The sequence below is a fragment of the Melospiza melodia genome (assembly GCF_035770615.1).
Source record: "Melospiza melodia melodia isolate bMelMel2 chromosome 3 unlocalized genomic scaffold, bMelMel2.pri SUPER_3_unloc_2, whole genome shotgun sequence".
Lineage (NCBI taxonomy): Eukaryota > Metazoa > Chordata > Aves > Passeriformes > Passerellidae > Melospiza > Melospiza melodia.
In genome coordinates, this window is record NW_026948492.1 from 154,960 (window position 1) to 170,876 (window position 15,917).

General features: G+C 53.6%; 1 protein-coding gene across 1 annotated transcript in view; it reads left to right on the plus strand.

The window, feature by feature from the left end:
- The window catches only part of LOC134432648 (adenylate cyclase type 3-like), a 73,965-nt gene extending 64,498 nt beyond the window's left edge, over positions 1-9,467 (plus strand). Inside the window, 4 exon segments of the mRNA XM_063181545.1 lie at positions 175-288; positions 5,734-5,863; positions 6,621-6,745; positions 8,311-9,467. Coding sequence (XP_063037615.1) covers positions 175-288; positions 5,734-5,863; positions 6,621-6,745; positions 8,311-8,499 — 558 coding nt within the window. The 3' untranslated portion in view covers positions 8,500-9,467.
- Positions 9,468-15,917: the final 6,450 nt, after the last annotated feature.

The following is a 15,917-nucleotide window of genomic DNA, read 5'->3' on the forward strand; positions in this document are numbered from 1 at the left end:
ATCTCAGGGACCATCCAGGTGGGATCTCAGGGACCATCCAGGTGGGATCATGGTGGGAATGATGGCCACATCCAGGTGGGATCTCAGGGACCATCCAGGTGGGATCTCAGGGATCATCCAGGTGGGATCTCAGGGACCATCCAGGTGGGATCCCGTGCCCGTGTCCATCTCCAGCTCCTGGACCAGCCGCAGTTCCGCTGCATCACCAAGATCAAGACCATCGGCAGCACCTACATGGCCGCCTCGGGGGTGACGCCCGACGCCGGCGCCAACGGCTTCGGGGCCAAGGTGGGCACGGGGTCCCACCTGGGGACACCTCCAGGAGATGGGCACGGTTCCTTCCTCCCGGTGTCCCATCCTGGTGTCCCATCTCAGCATCCAGGTCTCTGTGCCAAGCGTGTCCCATCTCCGTGTCCCATCTCCATGTCCCATCTCCGTGTGCCATGTCCATGTCCCCAAATGGATTTCACATCTTCTCGTCCAACCTCCGTGTCCCATCCCTGTCCCATCTCCAATGTCCCCAAATCCACCTCCCATCTCCTTGTCCAACCTCCGTGTCCCATATCCATGTCCCATCCCTGTGTCCCATCTCCCATCTCCACCTCCCGTCCCAATGTCCCCAAATCCACCTCCCATCTCCATGTCCCATCTCCATGTCCCCAAATCCACCTCCCATCTCCACCTCCCATCTCCACGTTCCACCCCTGTGTCCCATCTCCGTGTCCCGTCTCCATGTCCCCAAATCCACCTCCCATCTCGTCGTCCAACCTCCGTGTCCCATCTCCATCTCCCATCTCCACCTCCCATCTCCATGTCCCATCTCCATCTCCACCTCCCATCTCCACGTTCCACCCCTGTGTCCCATCTCCGTGTCCCATCTCCAATGTCCCCAAATCCACCTCCCATCTCCTCGTCCAACCTCCACATCCCATCTCCATGTCCCATCTCCACCTCCCATCCCAATGTCCCCAAATCCACCTCCCATCTCCATGTCCCATCCCTGTGTCCCATCTCCCATCTCCACCTCCCATCCCAATGTCCCCAAATCCACCTTCCATCTCCACCTCCCATCTCCATGTCCCATCTCCATGTCCCGTCTCCATCTCCACCTCCCATCTCCATGTGTTCCATCCCTGTGTCCCATCTCCATCTCCATCTCCCGTCCCAATGTCCCCAAATCCACCTGCCATCTCCACGTTCCATCTCCGTGTCCCATCTCCATGTCCCATCTCCATGTCCCATCTCCAATGTCTCCATCTCCAGCTCCCATCTCCATGTTCCATCTCCAATGTCCCATCTCCACCTCCCATCTCCACGTTCCATCTCCGTGTCCCATCTCCATGTTCCATCTCCATGTTCCATCTCCAATGTCTCCATCTCCACCTCCCATCTCCATGTTCCATCTCTCTGTTCCATCTCCATCTCCACCTTCCATCTCCATGTCCCATCTCCATGTCTCATCCCAATGTCCCCAAATCCTCCTCCCATCTCCTCGTCCAACCTCCACGTCCCATCTCCATGTCCCATCTCCACCTCCCATCCCAATGTCCCCAAATCCACCTCCCATCTCCACGTTCCATCCCTGTGTCCCATCTCCATGTCCCATCTCCATCTCCTGTCCCAATGTCCCCAAGTCCACCTCCCATCTCCATCTCCCATCTCCGTGTCCCATCCCTGTGTCCCATCTCCGTGTCCCATCTCCACCTCCCATCCCAATGTCCCCAAATTGATTTCCCATCTCCTCGTCCAACCTCCATGTCCCATCTCCATGTCCCATCTCCATCTCCACCTCCCAACTCCACGTTCCATCCCTGTGTCCCATCTCCATGTCCCATCTCCATCTCCCATCCCAAGGTCCCCAAATCCACCTCCCATCTCCTCGTCCAACCTCCGTGTCCCATCTCCACGTTCCATCCCTGTGTCCCATCTCCATGTCCCATCTCCATCTCCCATCTCCATCTCCTGTCCCAATGTCCCCAAATCCCCCTCCCATCTCCACGTTCTATCCCTGTGTCCCATCTCCATCTCCCATCTCCATCTCTGTGTCCCATCTCCATGTCCCATCTCCACGTTCCATCCCCGTGTCCCATCTCCATGTCCCATCTCCATCTCCCATCCCAATGTCCCCAAATCCACCTCCCATCTCCACCTCCCATCTCCACGTTCCATCCCTGTGTCCCATCTCCACCTCCCATCTCCACGTTCCATCCCTGTGTCCCATCTCCATCTCCCATCTCCATGTCCCATGTCCATGTCCCATCTCCATGTCCTGTCCCAATGTCCCCAAATCCACCTCCCATCTCCACCTCCCATCTCCATGTTCCATCTCCGTGTCCCATCTCCATGTCCCATCTCCATCTCCCGCCCCAATGTCCCCATCTCCACCTCCCATCTCCATCTCCCATCTCCGTGTCCCATCTCCATCTCCACCTCCCATCTCCACCTCCCATCTCCACGTTCCATCCCTGTGTCCCATCTCCACGTCCCATCTCCATCTCCCGTCCCAATGTCCCCAAATCCCCCTCCCATCTCCATGTCCCATCTCCATCTCCACCTCCCATCTCCACGTTCCATCTCCATGTCCCATCTCCACCTCCTGTCCCAATGTCCCCAAATCCACCTCTCATCTCCATGTCCCATCTCCAATGTCTCCATCTCCACCTCCCATCTCCACGTTCCATCTCCATGTCCCATCTCCATCTCCCGTCCCAGTGTCCCCAAATCCACCTCCCATCTCCACGTTCCATCCCCGTGTCCCATCTCCATGTTCCATCTCCATGTCCCATCTCCATCTCCACCTCCCATCTCCATGTTCCATCTCCACGTTCCATTGCTGTGTCCCATCTCCGTGTCCCATCTCCATGTCCCATCCCAATGCCCCCAAATGGATTTCCCATCTCCTCGTCCATCTCCATGTCCCATGTCCATGTCCCATCTCCATCTCCCGTCCCAATGTGCCCAAATCCACCTCCAATCTCCATGTCCAACCTCCATGTCCCATCTCCATGTCCCATCTCCATCTCCCATCTCCATGTCCCCATCTCCACCTCCCATCTCCATGTTCCATCCCTGTGTCCCATCTCCATGTCCCATCTCCATGTCTCATCCCAATGTCCCCAAATCCACCTCCCATCTCCACGTTCCATCCCTGTGTCCCATCTCCGTGTCCCATCTACATCTCCCATCTCCATCTCCTGTCCCAGTGTCCCCAAATCCACCTCCCATTTCCTTGTCCAACCTCTGTGTCCCATCCCTGTGTCCCATCTCCATCTCCACCTCCCATCTCCATCTCCCGTCCCAGTGTCTCCAAATCCACCTCTCATCTCCTCGTTCCATCTCCTCGTCCAACCTCCGTGTCCCATCTCCATGTCCCATCTCCACCTCCCGTCCCAATGTCCCCAAATCCACCTCCCATCTCCACCTCCCATCTCCACCTCCCATCTCCACCTCCCATCTCCACGTCCCATCTCCATGTCCCATCTCCATGTCCCATCTCCATCTCCACCTCCCATCTCCATGTGTTCCATCCCTGTGTCCCATCTCCATGTCCCATCTCCATCTCCAATGTCCCCAAATCCTCCTCCCATCTCCTCGTCCAACCTCCGTGTCCCATCCCAGTCCCATCTCCACCTCCCATCCCAATGTCCCCAAATCCACCTCCCATCTCCACCTCCCATCTCCATCTCCCATCTCCGTGTCCCATCCCTGTCCCATCTCCATCTCCACCTCCCATCTCCATGTTCCATCTCCACATTCCGTTCCTGTGTCCCATCTCCGTGTCCAACCTCCATGTCCCATCTCCATGTCCCATCTCCATGTCCCCATCTCCATGTCCCATCTCCACCTCCCATCTCCACGTTCCATCCCTGTGTCCCATCTCCGTGTCCCATCTACATCTCCTGTCCCAGTGTCCCCAAATCCACCTCCCATTTCCTTGTCCAACCTCTGTGTCCCATCCCTGTGTCCCATCTCCATCTCCACCTCCCATCTCCATCTCCCGTCCCAGTGTCTCCAAATCCACCTCTCATCTCCTCGTTCCATCTCCTCGTCCAACCTCCGTGTCCCATCTCCATGTCCCATCTCCACCTCCCGTCCCAATGTCCCCATCTCCACCTCCCATCTCCACCTCCCATCTCCACCTCCCATCTCCACCTCCCATCTCCACGTCCCATCTCCATGTCCCATCTCCACCTCCCGTCCCAATGTCCCCATCTCCACCTCCCATCTCCACCTCCCATCTCCACCTCCCATCTCCACGTCCCATCTCCATGTACCATCTCCATGTCCCATCTCCATCTCCACCTCCCATCTCCATGTGTTCCATCCCTGTGTCCCATCTCCATGTCCCATCTCCATCTCCAATGTCCCCAAATCCTCCTCCCATCTCCTCGTCCAACCTCCGTGTCCCATCCCAGTCCCATCTCCACCTCCCATCCCAATGTCCCCAAATCCACCTCCCATCTCCATCTCCCATCTCCGTGTCCCATCTCCATGTCCCATCTCCATCTCCTGTCCCAATGTCCCCAAGTCCACCTCCCATCTCCACCTCCCATCTCCATCTCCCCTCTCCGTGTCCCATCCCTGTCCCATCTCCATCTCCACCTCCCATCTCCATGTTCCATCTCCACGTTCCATTCCTGTGTCCCATCTCCGTGTCCCATCTCCATCTCCCGTCCCATCCCAATGTCCCCGAATCCACCTCCCATCTCCATGTCCCATCTCCATGTCCCATCTCCACCTCCCATCTCCATGTGTTCCATCCCTGTGTCCCATCTCCATGTCCCATCTCCATCTCCCGTCCCAATGTCCCCAAATCCACCTCCCATCTCCACGTTCCATCCCTGTGTCCCATCTCCATGTCCCATCTCCATCTCCCATCTCCATCATGGGGAACATCCAGGTGGGACCATGGGGAACATCCTGGTGGGATCATTGGGGACATTGAGGTGGGACCATGGGGGACGTCCTGGTGGGACCATGGGGAACATCTAGGTGGGACCATGGGGGACATTGAGGTGGGATCATAGGGAACATCCAGGTGGGACCATGGGGAATGTCCAGGTGGGACCATGGGGGACATTGAGGTGGGATCATGGGGAACATTGAGGTGGGATTATCGGGAACGTCCTGGTGGGACCATGGGGAATGTCCTGGTGGGATCATGGGGGAACATCCAGGTGGGACCATGGGGGACATCCAGGTGGGACCATGGGCAAAGTCCAGGAGGGATCATTGGGGACATTGAGGTGGGACCATGGGGAACGTCCAGGTGGGATCATGGGGGACATTGAGGTGGGATCATGGGGAACATCCAGGTGGGACCATGGGTGACATCCAGGTGGGACCATGGGCGAACGTCCAGGTGGGACCATGGGGAACGTCCTGGTGGGATCGTGGGGAACGTCCAGGTGGGATCACTGGGGACATTGAGGTGGGACCATGGGGAACATCCAGGTGGGACCATGGGGGACATTGAGGTGGGACCATGGGGAAGGTCCAGGTGGGACCATGGGGAACGTCCAGGTGGGACCATGGGTGACATCCAGGTGGGACCATGGGGAACGTCCAGGTGGGACCATGGGGGACATTGAGGTGGGATCATGGGGAACATCCAGGTGGGACCATGGGGAATGTCCAGGTGGGACCATGGGTGACATCCAGGTGGGACCAGCCCAGGAATCCTGGCAAAATCCCGATTTTTTGGGGGATTTCCGGGAATTCCGGGATCTCCAGCAGAAGGAGCCGCGCTCGGAGAAGGAGCGGTGGCAGCACCTGGCCGACCTGGCCGACTTCGCGCTGGCCATGAAGGTGACGCTGATGAACATCAACTACCAGTCCTTCAACAACTTCATGCTGCGCATAGGCAAGTCCTGGAACCACTTCTGGAAGGTTCTGCAAGGTTCTGGAAGGTTCTGGAACCAATTCTGGAAGGTTCTGGAATGTCCTGGAACCAGTTCTGCAAGGTTCTGGAATATTCTGGAATCTTCTGGAATGTCCTGGAACCAATTCTGGAATGTCCTGGAAGGTTCTGGAAGGTCCTGGAACCAATTCTGGAAGGTTCCGGAAGGTTCTGGAACAAATTCTGGAAGGTTCTGGAAGGTTCTGGAATGTCCTGGAATGTTCTGGAAGGTTCTGGAATGTTCTGGAACCAATTCTGGAAGGTTCTGGAAGGTTCTGGAATGTCCTGGAACCAATTCTGGAATGTTCTGGAAGGTTCTGGAAGGTCCTGGAAGGTTCTGGAACGAATTCTGGAATGTTCTGGAATGTTCTGGAAGGTTCTGGAACAAATTCTGGAATGTTCTGGAAGGTTCTGGAACCAGTTCTGGAAGGTTCTGGAATCTTCTGGAAGGTTCTGGAATGTCATGGAAGGTTCTGGAAGGTTCTGGAAGGTTCTGGAATGTCCTGGAACCAGTTCTGGAATCTTCTGGAATGTTCTGGAAGGTTCTGGAACCAATTCTGGAATGTTCTGGAAGGTTCTGGAATGTTCTGGAACAAATTCTGGAACAAATTCTGGAATGTTCTGGAAGGTTCTGGGAGGTTCTGGAATGTCCTGGAAGGTTCTGGAAGGTTCCGGAAGGTTCCGGAAGGTTCTGGAACGTTGCGTGTGTCCACCCGGGCAGGGATGAACAAGGGCGCGGTGCTGGCCGGGGTCATCGGGGCCAGGAAGCCGCACTACGACATCTGGGGCAACACGGTCAACGTGGCCAGCAGGATGGAGTCCACCGGCGTCATGGGCAACATCCAGGTGGGACCACGGGGACCGTCCTGGTGGGACCATGGGGGACATTGAGGTGGGGTCATGGGGGACGTCCAGGTGGGACCACGGGGAAGATCCAGGTGGGACCATGGGGAACGTCCAGGTGGGACCATGGGGGACATTGAGGTGGTATCAGACCAGGAATCCTGGGAACGTCCAGGTGGGACCATGGGGAACATCCAGGTGTGACCACACCAGGAATCCTGGGAACATCCAGGTGGGACCATGGGGGACATTGAGGTGGGGTCATGGGGGACATGGAGGTGGGACCATGGGCAGTGTCCAGGTGGGATCATGGGGGACATTGAGGTGGGATCATGGAGAACGTCCTGGTGGGACCATGGGGAACATCCAGGTGGGGTCATGGGGGACGTCCAGGTGGGACCATGGGGGACATTGAGGTGGGACCATGGGGGACGTCCAGGTGGGACCATGGGGAACATCCAGGTGGGACCATGGGGGACATCCTGGTGGGACCATGGGGGACATCCTGGTGGGACCATGGGGAACATCCAGGTGGGATCATGGAGAATGTCCAGGTGGGACCATGGGGGACACTGAGGTGGGGTCATGGGGGACATCCAGGTGGGACCACGGGGGACATTGAGGTGGGGTCATGGGCAACATCCAGGTGGGACCATGGGGGACATCCTGGTGGGACCATGGGGGACGTCCTGGTGGGACCATGGGTGATGTCCTGGTGGGACCATGGGTGATGTCCTGGTGGGATCATGGAGGACATTGAGGTGGGATCGTGGGGGATGTCCTGGTGGGATCATGGAGAACGTCCTGGTGGGATCACTCCAGGAATGTTGGGAACATCCAGGTGGGATCATGGGCAAAGTTCAGGAGGAATCATGGGGAACATCCTGGTGGGATCATGGGGACATTGAGGTGGGATCATGGGGAACATCCAGGTGGGACCACGGGGAACGTCCTGGTGGGACCATGGGGAACATTGAGGTGGGGTCATGGGGGACATCCAGGTGGGACCATGGGGAACATCCAGGTGTGACCATGGGCAAAGTCCAGGTGGGACCATGAGGAACATCCAGGTGGGATCATGGGGAACGTCCATGTGGGATCATGGGCAAAGTCCAGGTGGGATCATGGGGAACGTCCATGTGGGATCATGAGCAAAGTCCAGGTGGGATCATGGGCAAAGTCCTGGTGGGATCATGGGGAACATCCAGGTGTGACCATGAGGAACATCCAGGTGGGACCATGGGGGACGTCCAGGTGGGACCATGGGGAACATCGAGGTGGGACCATGGGGAACGTCCAGGTGGGACCATGAGGAACGTCCATGTGGGACCATGAGGAACGTCCAGGTGGGACCATGGGGAACGTCCAGGTGGGGTCATGGGGGACATTGAGGTGGGACCATGGGGGACATTGAGGTGGAGTCATGGGGAACATCCAGGTGGGACCATGGGGAACATTGAGGTGGGACCATGAGGAACATCCAGGTGTGACCATTGGGAACGTCCATGTGGAACCACGGCGAACACCCATGTGTGACCACGAGGAACTTCCCCGTTTCGTTGTCCCAGGTGGTGGAGGAGACGCAGCAGATCCTGAAGGACTACGGCTTCCGCTTCGTGCGCCGCGGCGCCGTCTACGTCAAGGGCAAGGGCGAGCTGCTCACCTTCTTCCTCAAGGGCCGCGAGAAACCGGCGCCGCTCCTCGGAGCCACCACCACCACCATCCCCCTGCCCCACCAGGTGCTGGAGAACCCCTGAGGAACCTTCTGGAACCTCCACCCGCCCCCATCCCGGAGGGTTTTTTGGGATTTTTTTGGGATTTTTGGGGTTTTTATTCCATGGAAAAGGCGGATCTGGGCCGCGAGAAACCAGGATCACTCCTCAGATCCTCCACCGCTGTGCCCCTGCCCCACCATGTGCTGGAGAACCTCTGAGGAACCTTCTGGAACCTCCACCCGCCCCCATCCCGGAGTTTTTTTTGGGATTTTTTTGGGATTTTTTGGGGTTTTTATTCCATGGAAAAGGCGGATCCGGGCCGCGAGAAACCGGCGCCGCTCCTCGGATCCACCACCACCATCCCCCTGCCCCACCAGGTTCTGGAGAACCTCTGAGGAACCTTCTGGAACCTCCACCCGCCCCCATCCCGGAGGTTTTTTGGGGATTTTTTGAGGTTTTTATTCCATGGAAAAGGCGGATCCAGGCCGCGAGAAACCGGGATCGCTCCTTGGAGCCTCCAGGTGCTGGAGAACCCCTGAGGAACCTTCTGGAACCTCCACCCGCCCCCATCCCAGAGGTTTTTTTGGGATTTTTTTGGGAATTTTTGGGGTTTTTATTCCATGGAAAAGGCGGATCCGGGAATTGCGGGCCGCGAGAAACCAGGATCGCTCCTCGGAGCCACCAGGTGCTGGAGAACCCCTGAGGAACCTTCTGGAACCTCCACACGCCCCCATCCCGGAGGATTTTTTGGGAATTTTTTTGGGATTTTTTGAGGTTTTTATTCCATGGAAAAGGCGGATCCGGGCCGTGAGAAACCAGGATCACTCCTCAGATCCTCCACCGCTGTGGCCCTGCCCCACCAGGTGCTGGAGAACCCCTGAGGAACCTTCTGGAACCTCCACCCGCCCCCATCCCAGAGGTTTTTTTGGGATTTTTTTGGGATTTTTTGGGGTTTTTATTCCATGGAAAAGGCGGATCCGGGCCGCGAGAAACCAGGATCGCTCCACGGAGCCGCCAGCACCGTGCCCCTGCCCCACCAGGTTCTGGAGAACCTCTGAGGAGCCTTCTGGAACCTCCACCAGGATCCAGAACCCCGACCCCATCCCGGAGGATTTTTGGGATTTTTTGGGATTTTTTGGGGTTTTTATTCCATGGAAAAGGCGGATCCGGGAATTGCGGGCCGCGAGAAACCAGGATCGCTCCTCGGAGCCACCAGGTGCTGGAGAACCCCTGAGGAACCTTCTGGAACCTCCACACGCCCCCATCCCGGAGGATTTTTTGGGAATTTTTTTTTGATTTTTTGGGGTTTTTATTCCATGGAAAAGGTGGATCCGGGCCGCGAGAAACCAGGATCGATCCTCAGACCCTCCAGGTGCTGGAGAACCTCTGAGGAACCTTCTGGAACCTCCACCCGCCCCCATCCCGGAGGATTTTTGGGATTTTTTTGGGATTTTTTGGGGTTTTTATTCCATGGAAAAGGCGGATCCGGGCCATGAGAAACCGGGATGGCTCCTTGGAGCCTCCAGGTGCTGGAGAACCCCTGAGGAACCTTCTGGAACCTCCACCGGCATCCGGAGCCCCTGACCCCATCCCGGAGGGTTTTTGGGATTTTTTTTTGATTTTTTGGGGTTTTTATTCCATGGAAAAGGCGGATCCGGGCCGCGAGAAACCGGGATCGCTCCTTGGAGCCGCCAGCACCGTGCCCCTGCCCCACCAGGTTCTGGAGAACCTCTGAGGAACCTTCTGGAACCTCCACCCGCCCCCATCCCGGAGGATTTTTTCGGAATTTTTGGGATTTTTTTGAGGTTTTTATTCCATGGAAAAGGCGGATCCGGGCCGTGAGAAACCGGGATTGATCCTCAGACCCTCCAGGTGCTGGAGAACCTCTGAGGAACCTTCTGGAACCTCCACCCGCCCCCATCCCGGAGTTTTTTTGGGATTTATTTTTGATTTTTTGGGGTTTTTATTCCATGGAAAAGACGGATCCAGGAATTGCGGGCTGTGAGAAACCAGGATCGCTCCTTGGAGCCTCCAGGTGCTGGAGAACTCCTGAGGAACCTTCTGGAACCTCCACCCGCCCCCATCCCGGAGGTTTTTTTGGGATTTTTTGGGATTTTTGGGGTTTTTATTCCATGGAAAAGGCGGATCCGGGCCGTGAGAAACCGGGATCGCTCCTTGGAGCCTCCAGGTGCTGGAGAACCCCTGAGGAACCTTCTGGAACCTCCACCCGCCCCCATCCCGGAGGTGTTTTTGGGATTTTTTTGGGATTTTTTGGGGTTTTTATTCCATGGAAAAGGCGGATCCGGGCTGTGAGAAACCGGGATCGCTCCTTGGAGCCTCCAGGTGCTGGAGAAGCTCTGAGGAACATTCTGGAACCTCCACCCGCCCCCATCCCGGAGGGTTTTTTGGGATTTTTTTGGGATTTTTTGGGGTTTTTATTCCATGGAAAAGGCGGATCCGGGCCGTGAGAAACCGGGATCGATCCTCAGATCCTCCACCGCTGTGGCCCTGCCCCACCAGGTGCTGGAGAACCTCTGAGGAACCTTCTGGAACCTCCACCTGCCCCCATCCCGGAGGGTTTTTTTGGATTTTTTTGGGATTTTTTGGGGTTTTTATTCCATGGAAAAGGCGGATCCGGGAATTGTGGGCCGCGAGAAACCGGGATCGCTCCTCGGAGCCTCCAGGTGCTGGAGAACCTCTGAGGAACCTTCTGGAACCTCCACCGGCATCCAGAGCCCCTGACCCCATCCCGGAGGGTTTTTTAGGATTTTTTTGGGACTTTTTAGGATTTTTTGGGGGATTTTTTTGGGGATTTTTAAATTTTTTTGGGATTTTTTTGGGGGATTTTTTGGGGGGATTTTTTGAGGGATTTTTTTTTAATTTTGGGGGGATTTTTTGTGGGATTTTTAAAATTTTTTTGGGGATTTTTGGGGGATTTTTTGGGGACTTTTTTGGGGGATTTTGGGGGATTTTTGGGGGGATTTTTTGAGGGATTTTTTTTAATATTTTGGGAGATTTTTTTGGGGATTTTTAAAATTTTTTGGGACTTTTTAGGATTTTTTGGAGGGATTTTTTAAAATTTTTTGGGGATTTTGGGGGATTTTTTGGGGCATTTTTTTTAATGTTTTGGGGGATTTTTTTTTTGGGGACTTTTAAAATTTTTTTGGGACTTTTTAGGATTTTTTGGGGATTTTCTGGGGGGAATTTTTAAAATTTTTTTGGGGATTTTGGGGGATTTTTGGGGGGATTTTTTGGGGGATGTTTTGGGGGGATTTTTAAAAAATTTTTGGGGGTTTTGGAGGATTTTTTTGTGGATTTTTGGGGGTATTTTTGGAGTATTTTTGAAATTTTTTTTTTTAATTTTTGGGGTTTTTTTGAGGGGATTTTTTTGATTTTTTTTTAATTTTATTTTTGGGTTTATTTTTGGAGGTTTTTTTGGTGTTTTTATTCCATGGAAAAGGCGGATCCGGGTTTTTTTTTCGCGGGAACGGCGGCGGCTCCAGGGGCGGAGAGCCGAGCTCAGGGACGGTCGGGGCGGCTCCGCGGCGTCGGGCGCGCGCGTTTGTGTCACGGACCCATAAACGTGATCGATCGGACAAGAGAGAGAGATGGGCTCGCCTTTGTGCCGCGCCGCCGCCGGGGATTATAGAGATTATCGGGATTAGCGGGATTATCGGGATTAGCAGGGTTAGCGGGATTAGCGGGGTTATCGGGATTAGCGGGGTTATCGGGATTAGCGGGGTTATCGGGATTAGCGGGATTAGCGGGATTATCGGGATTAGCGGGGTTATCGGGATTAGCGGGATTAGCGGGATTATTGGGATTAGCGGGATTATTGGGATCAGCGGGATTAGCGGGATTAGCGGGGTTATTGGGATTAGCGGGATTAGCGGGGTTAGCGGGGTTAGCAGGATTAGCGGGATTAGCGGGATTAGCGGGGTTATCGGGATTAGCGGGATTATCGGGATTAGCGGGATTAGCGGGGTTATCGGGATTAGCGGGGTTATCGGTATTAGCGGGATTAGCGGGATTAGCGGGGTTATCGGGATTAGCGGGATTAGCGGGATTAGCGGGGTTATCGGGATTAGCGGGGTTATCGGGATTAGCGGGATTATCGGGATTAGCGGGGTTATCGGGATTAGCGGGATTAGCGGGATTAGCGGGATTAGCGGGGTTATCGGGATTAGCGGGATTATCGGGATTAGCGGGGTTATCGGGATTAGCGGGGTTATCGGGATTATCGGGATTAGCTGGATTAGCGGGGTTATCGGGATTAGCGGGGTTATCAGGATTAGCGGGATTATCGGGATTAGCTGGATTAGCAGGATTAGCGGGGTTATCGGGATTAGCGGGATTATCTGGATTAGCTGGATTAGCGGGATTAGCGGGATTATCGGGTTTATTGGGATCGGGATTGGGATTGGGATCAGTATCGGGAATGGGAGTGGGATCGGTATTGGGATCAATATTGGGAATGGAATTGGGATCGGGATTGGGGTTGGGGTTGGGATTGGGAACGGGATTGGGATTGGGATTGGGATCAGAATCAGGATTGGAATTGGGATGAGGATTGCGATTGGGATCAGGATTGAAATTGGGATCAGAATCAGGATTGGGATTGGGATTGGGTTTGGAATCGGGATTGGGATTGGGAATGGGATCGGTATTGAGATCAAGATTGGGATTGGGATTGGGATTGGGATTGGGATCAGAATCAGGATTGGGATTGGGATTGGGATCAGGATTGGGGTTGGAAGTGGGATCGGAATCAGAATTGGAATCGGGATTGGGATTGGGATCGGGATCAGGAATGGGAGTGGGATCGGTGTTGAGATCAATATTGGGGTTGGGATTGGGAACGGGATTGAGATTGGGATCAGAATCAGGATTGGAATTGGGATGGGGATTGGGATCAGGATTGGAATTGGGATTGGGATCGGGATTGGGATTCGGATCAGGATTGGGAATGGGAGTGGGATCGGTGTTGAGATCAATATTGGGATTGGGATTGTGATCAGGATTGAGATTGGGATCAGAATCAGGATTGGGATTGGGATTGGGAGTGGGATCGGTATTGAGATCAATATTGGGATTGGGATCGGGATTGGGATTGGGATCAGAATCAGGATTGGGATTGGGATCAGGACTGGGATTGGGATCGGGAATGGGAGCGGGATCGGTATTGACATCAATATTGGGATTGGGATTGGGATTGGGATCAGAATCAGGATTGGGATTGGGATCGGGATTGGGATCGGGATCAGGATCAAGATTGAGATTCAGATTGGGATTGGGACTAGAATAAGGATTGGGATCGGGATCGGGATCAGGATTGGGATTGGGAACGGGATCGGGAATGGGATTGGGATTGGAATTGGCATCGGAATCTGTGTCAGAATCGTGATAGGAATTGGATTTGGGATGGGGGTGAAAATCAGGATTGGGAATGGGATTGGGAATGGGATTTGGGTTGGGGTTGGGGTTGGGATTGGGATCAGGATCAGAATTGGATGGGGATTGGGATTGGAAGCGGAATTGGGATCGGGATCGAGATCGGCATCAGGATTGGGCGCGGAATTGGAATGCGGATGGGGATCGGGATCGGAATCCAAATCGAAACATGGATTGGAATCGAAATATGGATCGGGATCGGAATTGGGATCGGGATCGGAACCTAAATCGAAACATGGATTGGAATCGGGATCGGGATTGGGATCGGGATCTAAATATGGATCGGGATCGGAATTGGGATCAGGATCGGGATTGGGATCGGGATCGGAATCTAAATCGAAATATGGATTGGGATCGGAATTGGGATCGGGATCTAAATCAAAATATGGATTGGAATTGGGATCGGGATCGGAACCTAAATCGAAATATGGATCGGGATTGGAATCGGGATCGGGATCGGAATCTAAATCAAAATATGGATCGGGATCGGGATCGGAACCTAAATCGAAATATGGATCGGGATCGGAATGGGGATCGGAATCTAAATCAAAATATGGATCGGGATTGGAACCGGAATTGGGATCGGGATCGGAATCTAAATCAAAATATGGATCGGGATTGGAATCGGGATCGGAATCTAAATCGAAATATGGATTGGGATTGGGATTGGGATTGGGATCGGGATCTAAATCGAAATATGGATCGGGATCGGAACCAGAATCAGGAACGGGAACAGGATCGGGGTCAGGATCAGAATCGGGATCGGGATGGGATCGGGGAGGGAATTGGGACCAGGACCAGGACTGGGAAGGAATTTTGGGAATTTGGGATTCCACTTCTCTTTTCCAGCCCCAAATCCCATAAAAATCCCTCGGGATGGATCCTGGATCCCAAAAATCCCGGAATTCTCGGGACGGGATCCCTGGAGCTTCAATCCCATCCCTTTCCGACACCTGACTCTTCTCCGGGAAGGAATTTTGGGAATTTTGGGAATTTTGGGATTCCACTTCTCTTTTCCAGCCCCAAATCCCATAAAAATCCCCCGGGATGGATCCTGGATCCCAAAAATCCCGGAATTCTTGGGATTTTGGGATCCCTGGAGCTTCAATCCCATCCCTTTCCGACACCTGATTCTTCTCCGGGAAGGAATTTTGGGAATTTTGGGAATTTTGGGAATTTGGGGTTCCACTTCTCTTTTCCAGCCCCAAATCCCATAAAAATCCCTCGGGATGGATCCTGGATCCCAAAAATCCCATTTTCCCATTTTTCTGTGGACTTTTCCCATGTTTTCCCAGGATTTTTCCCATTTTTCCCCGTTTTTTTCCAGGATTGTTCCCATTGTTTCCCGGATTTTTCCTGGAATTTTCCTGGAATTTTCCCGTTTTTTTCACGGATTTTTCCAGGAATTTTTTCTTTAATAATTGAACACTAAGAGGACACTACAAGGACCACAAATCCCATTGGATTTTCCCGTTTTTCCATCTTTTTTCCCATTTTTTCCCTGGACTTTTCCCGGGATTTTTCCCATTTTTTCACGGATTTTTCCCGGAATTTTTCCAGGGACTTTTCCCATTTTTCCCCATTTTTTTTCCCAGATTTTCCCCTGGTTTTTTCCCAGGATTTTTCCCAATTTTCCCCGTTTTGTCCCAGGATTTTTCCCATTTTTTCCCGGATTTCTCCTGGAATTCTCCTGGAATTTTTCCTGGAATTTTTCCCGGATTTTTTCTGGAATGTTTTTCCCAGGATTTTTTCCCAGATTTTTATTTTTCCAGGAGTTTTCTTGGAATTTTTTCTTTAATAATTGAACACTATGAGGAACTTACAAGGACCACAAATCCCATTGGATTTTCCCGTTTTTTCCGTGTTTTTTCCCGGATTTTTTCCCGGGATTTTTCCCGGATTTTTTCCGGAAATTTTCCCCGTTTTTTCCAAGGATTTTCCCCAGAATTTTTCCCGGATTTTTCCTGGATTTTTCCTGGAATCTTTTCTTTAATAATTGAACACTGTGA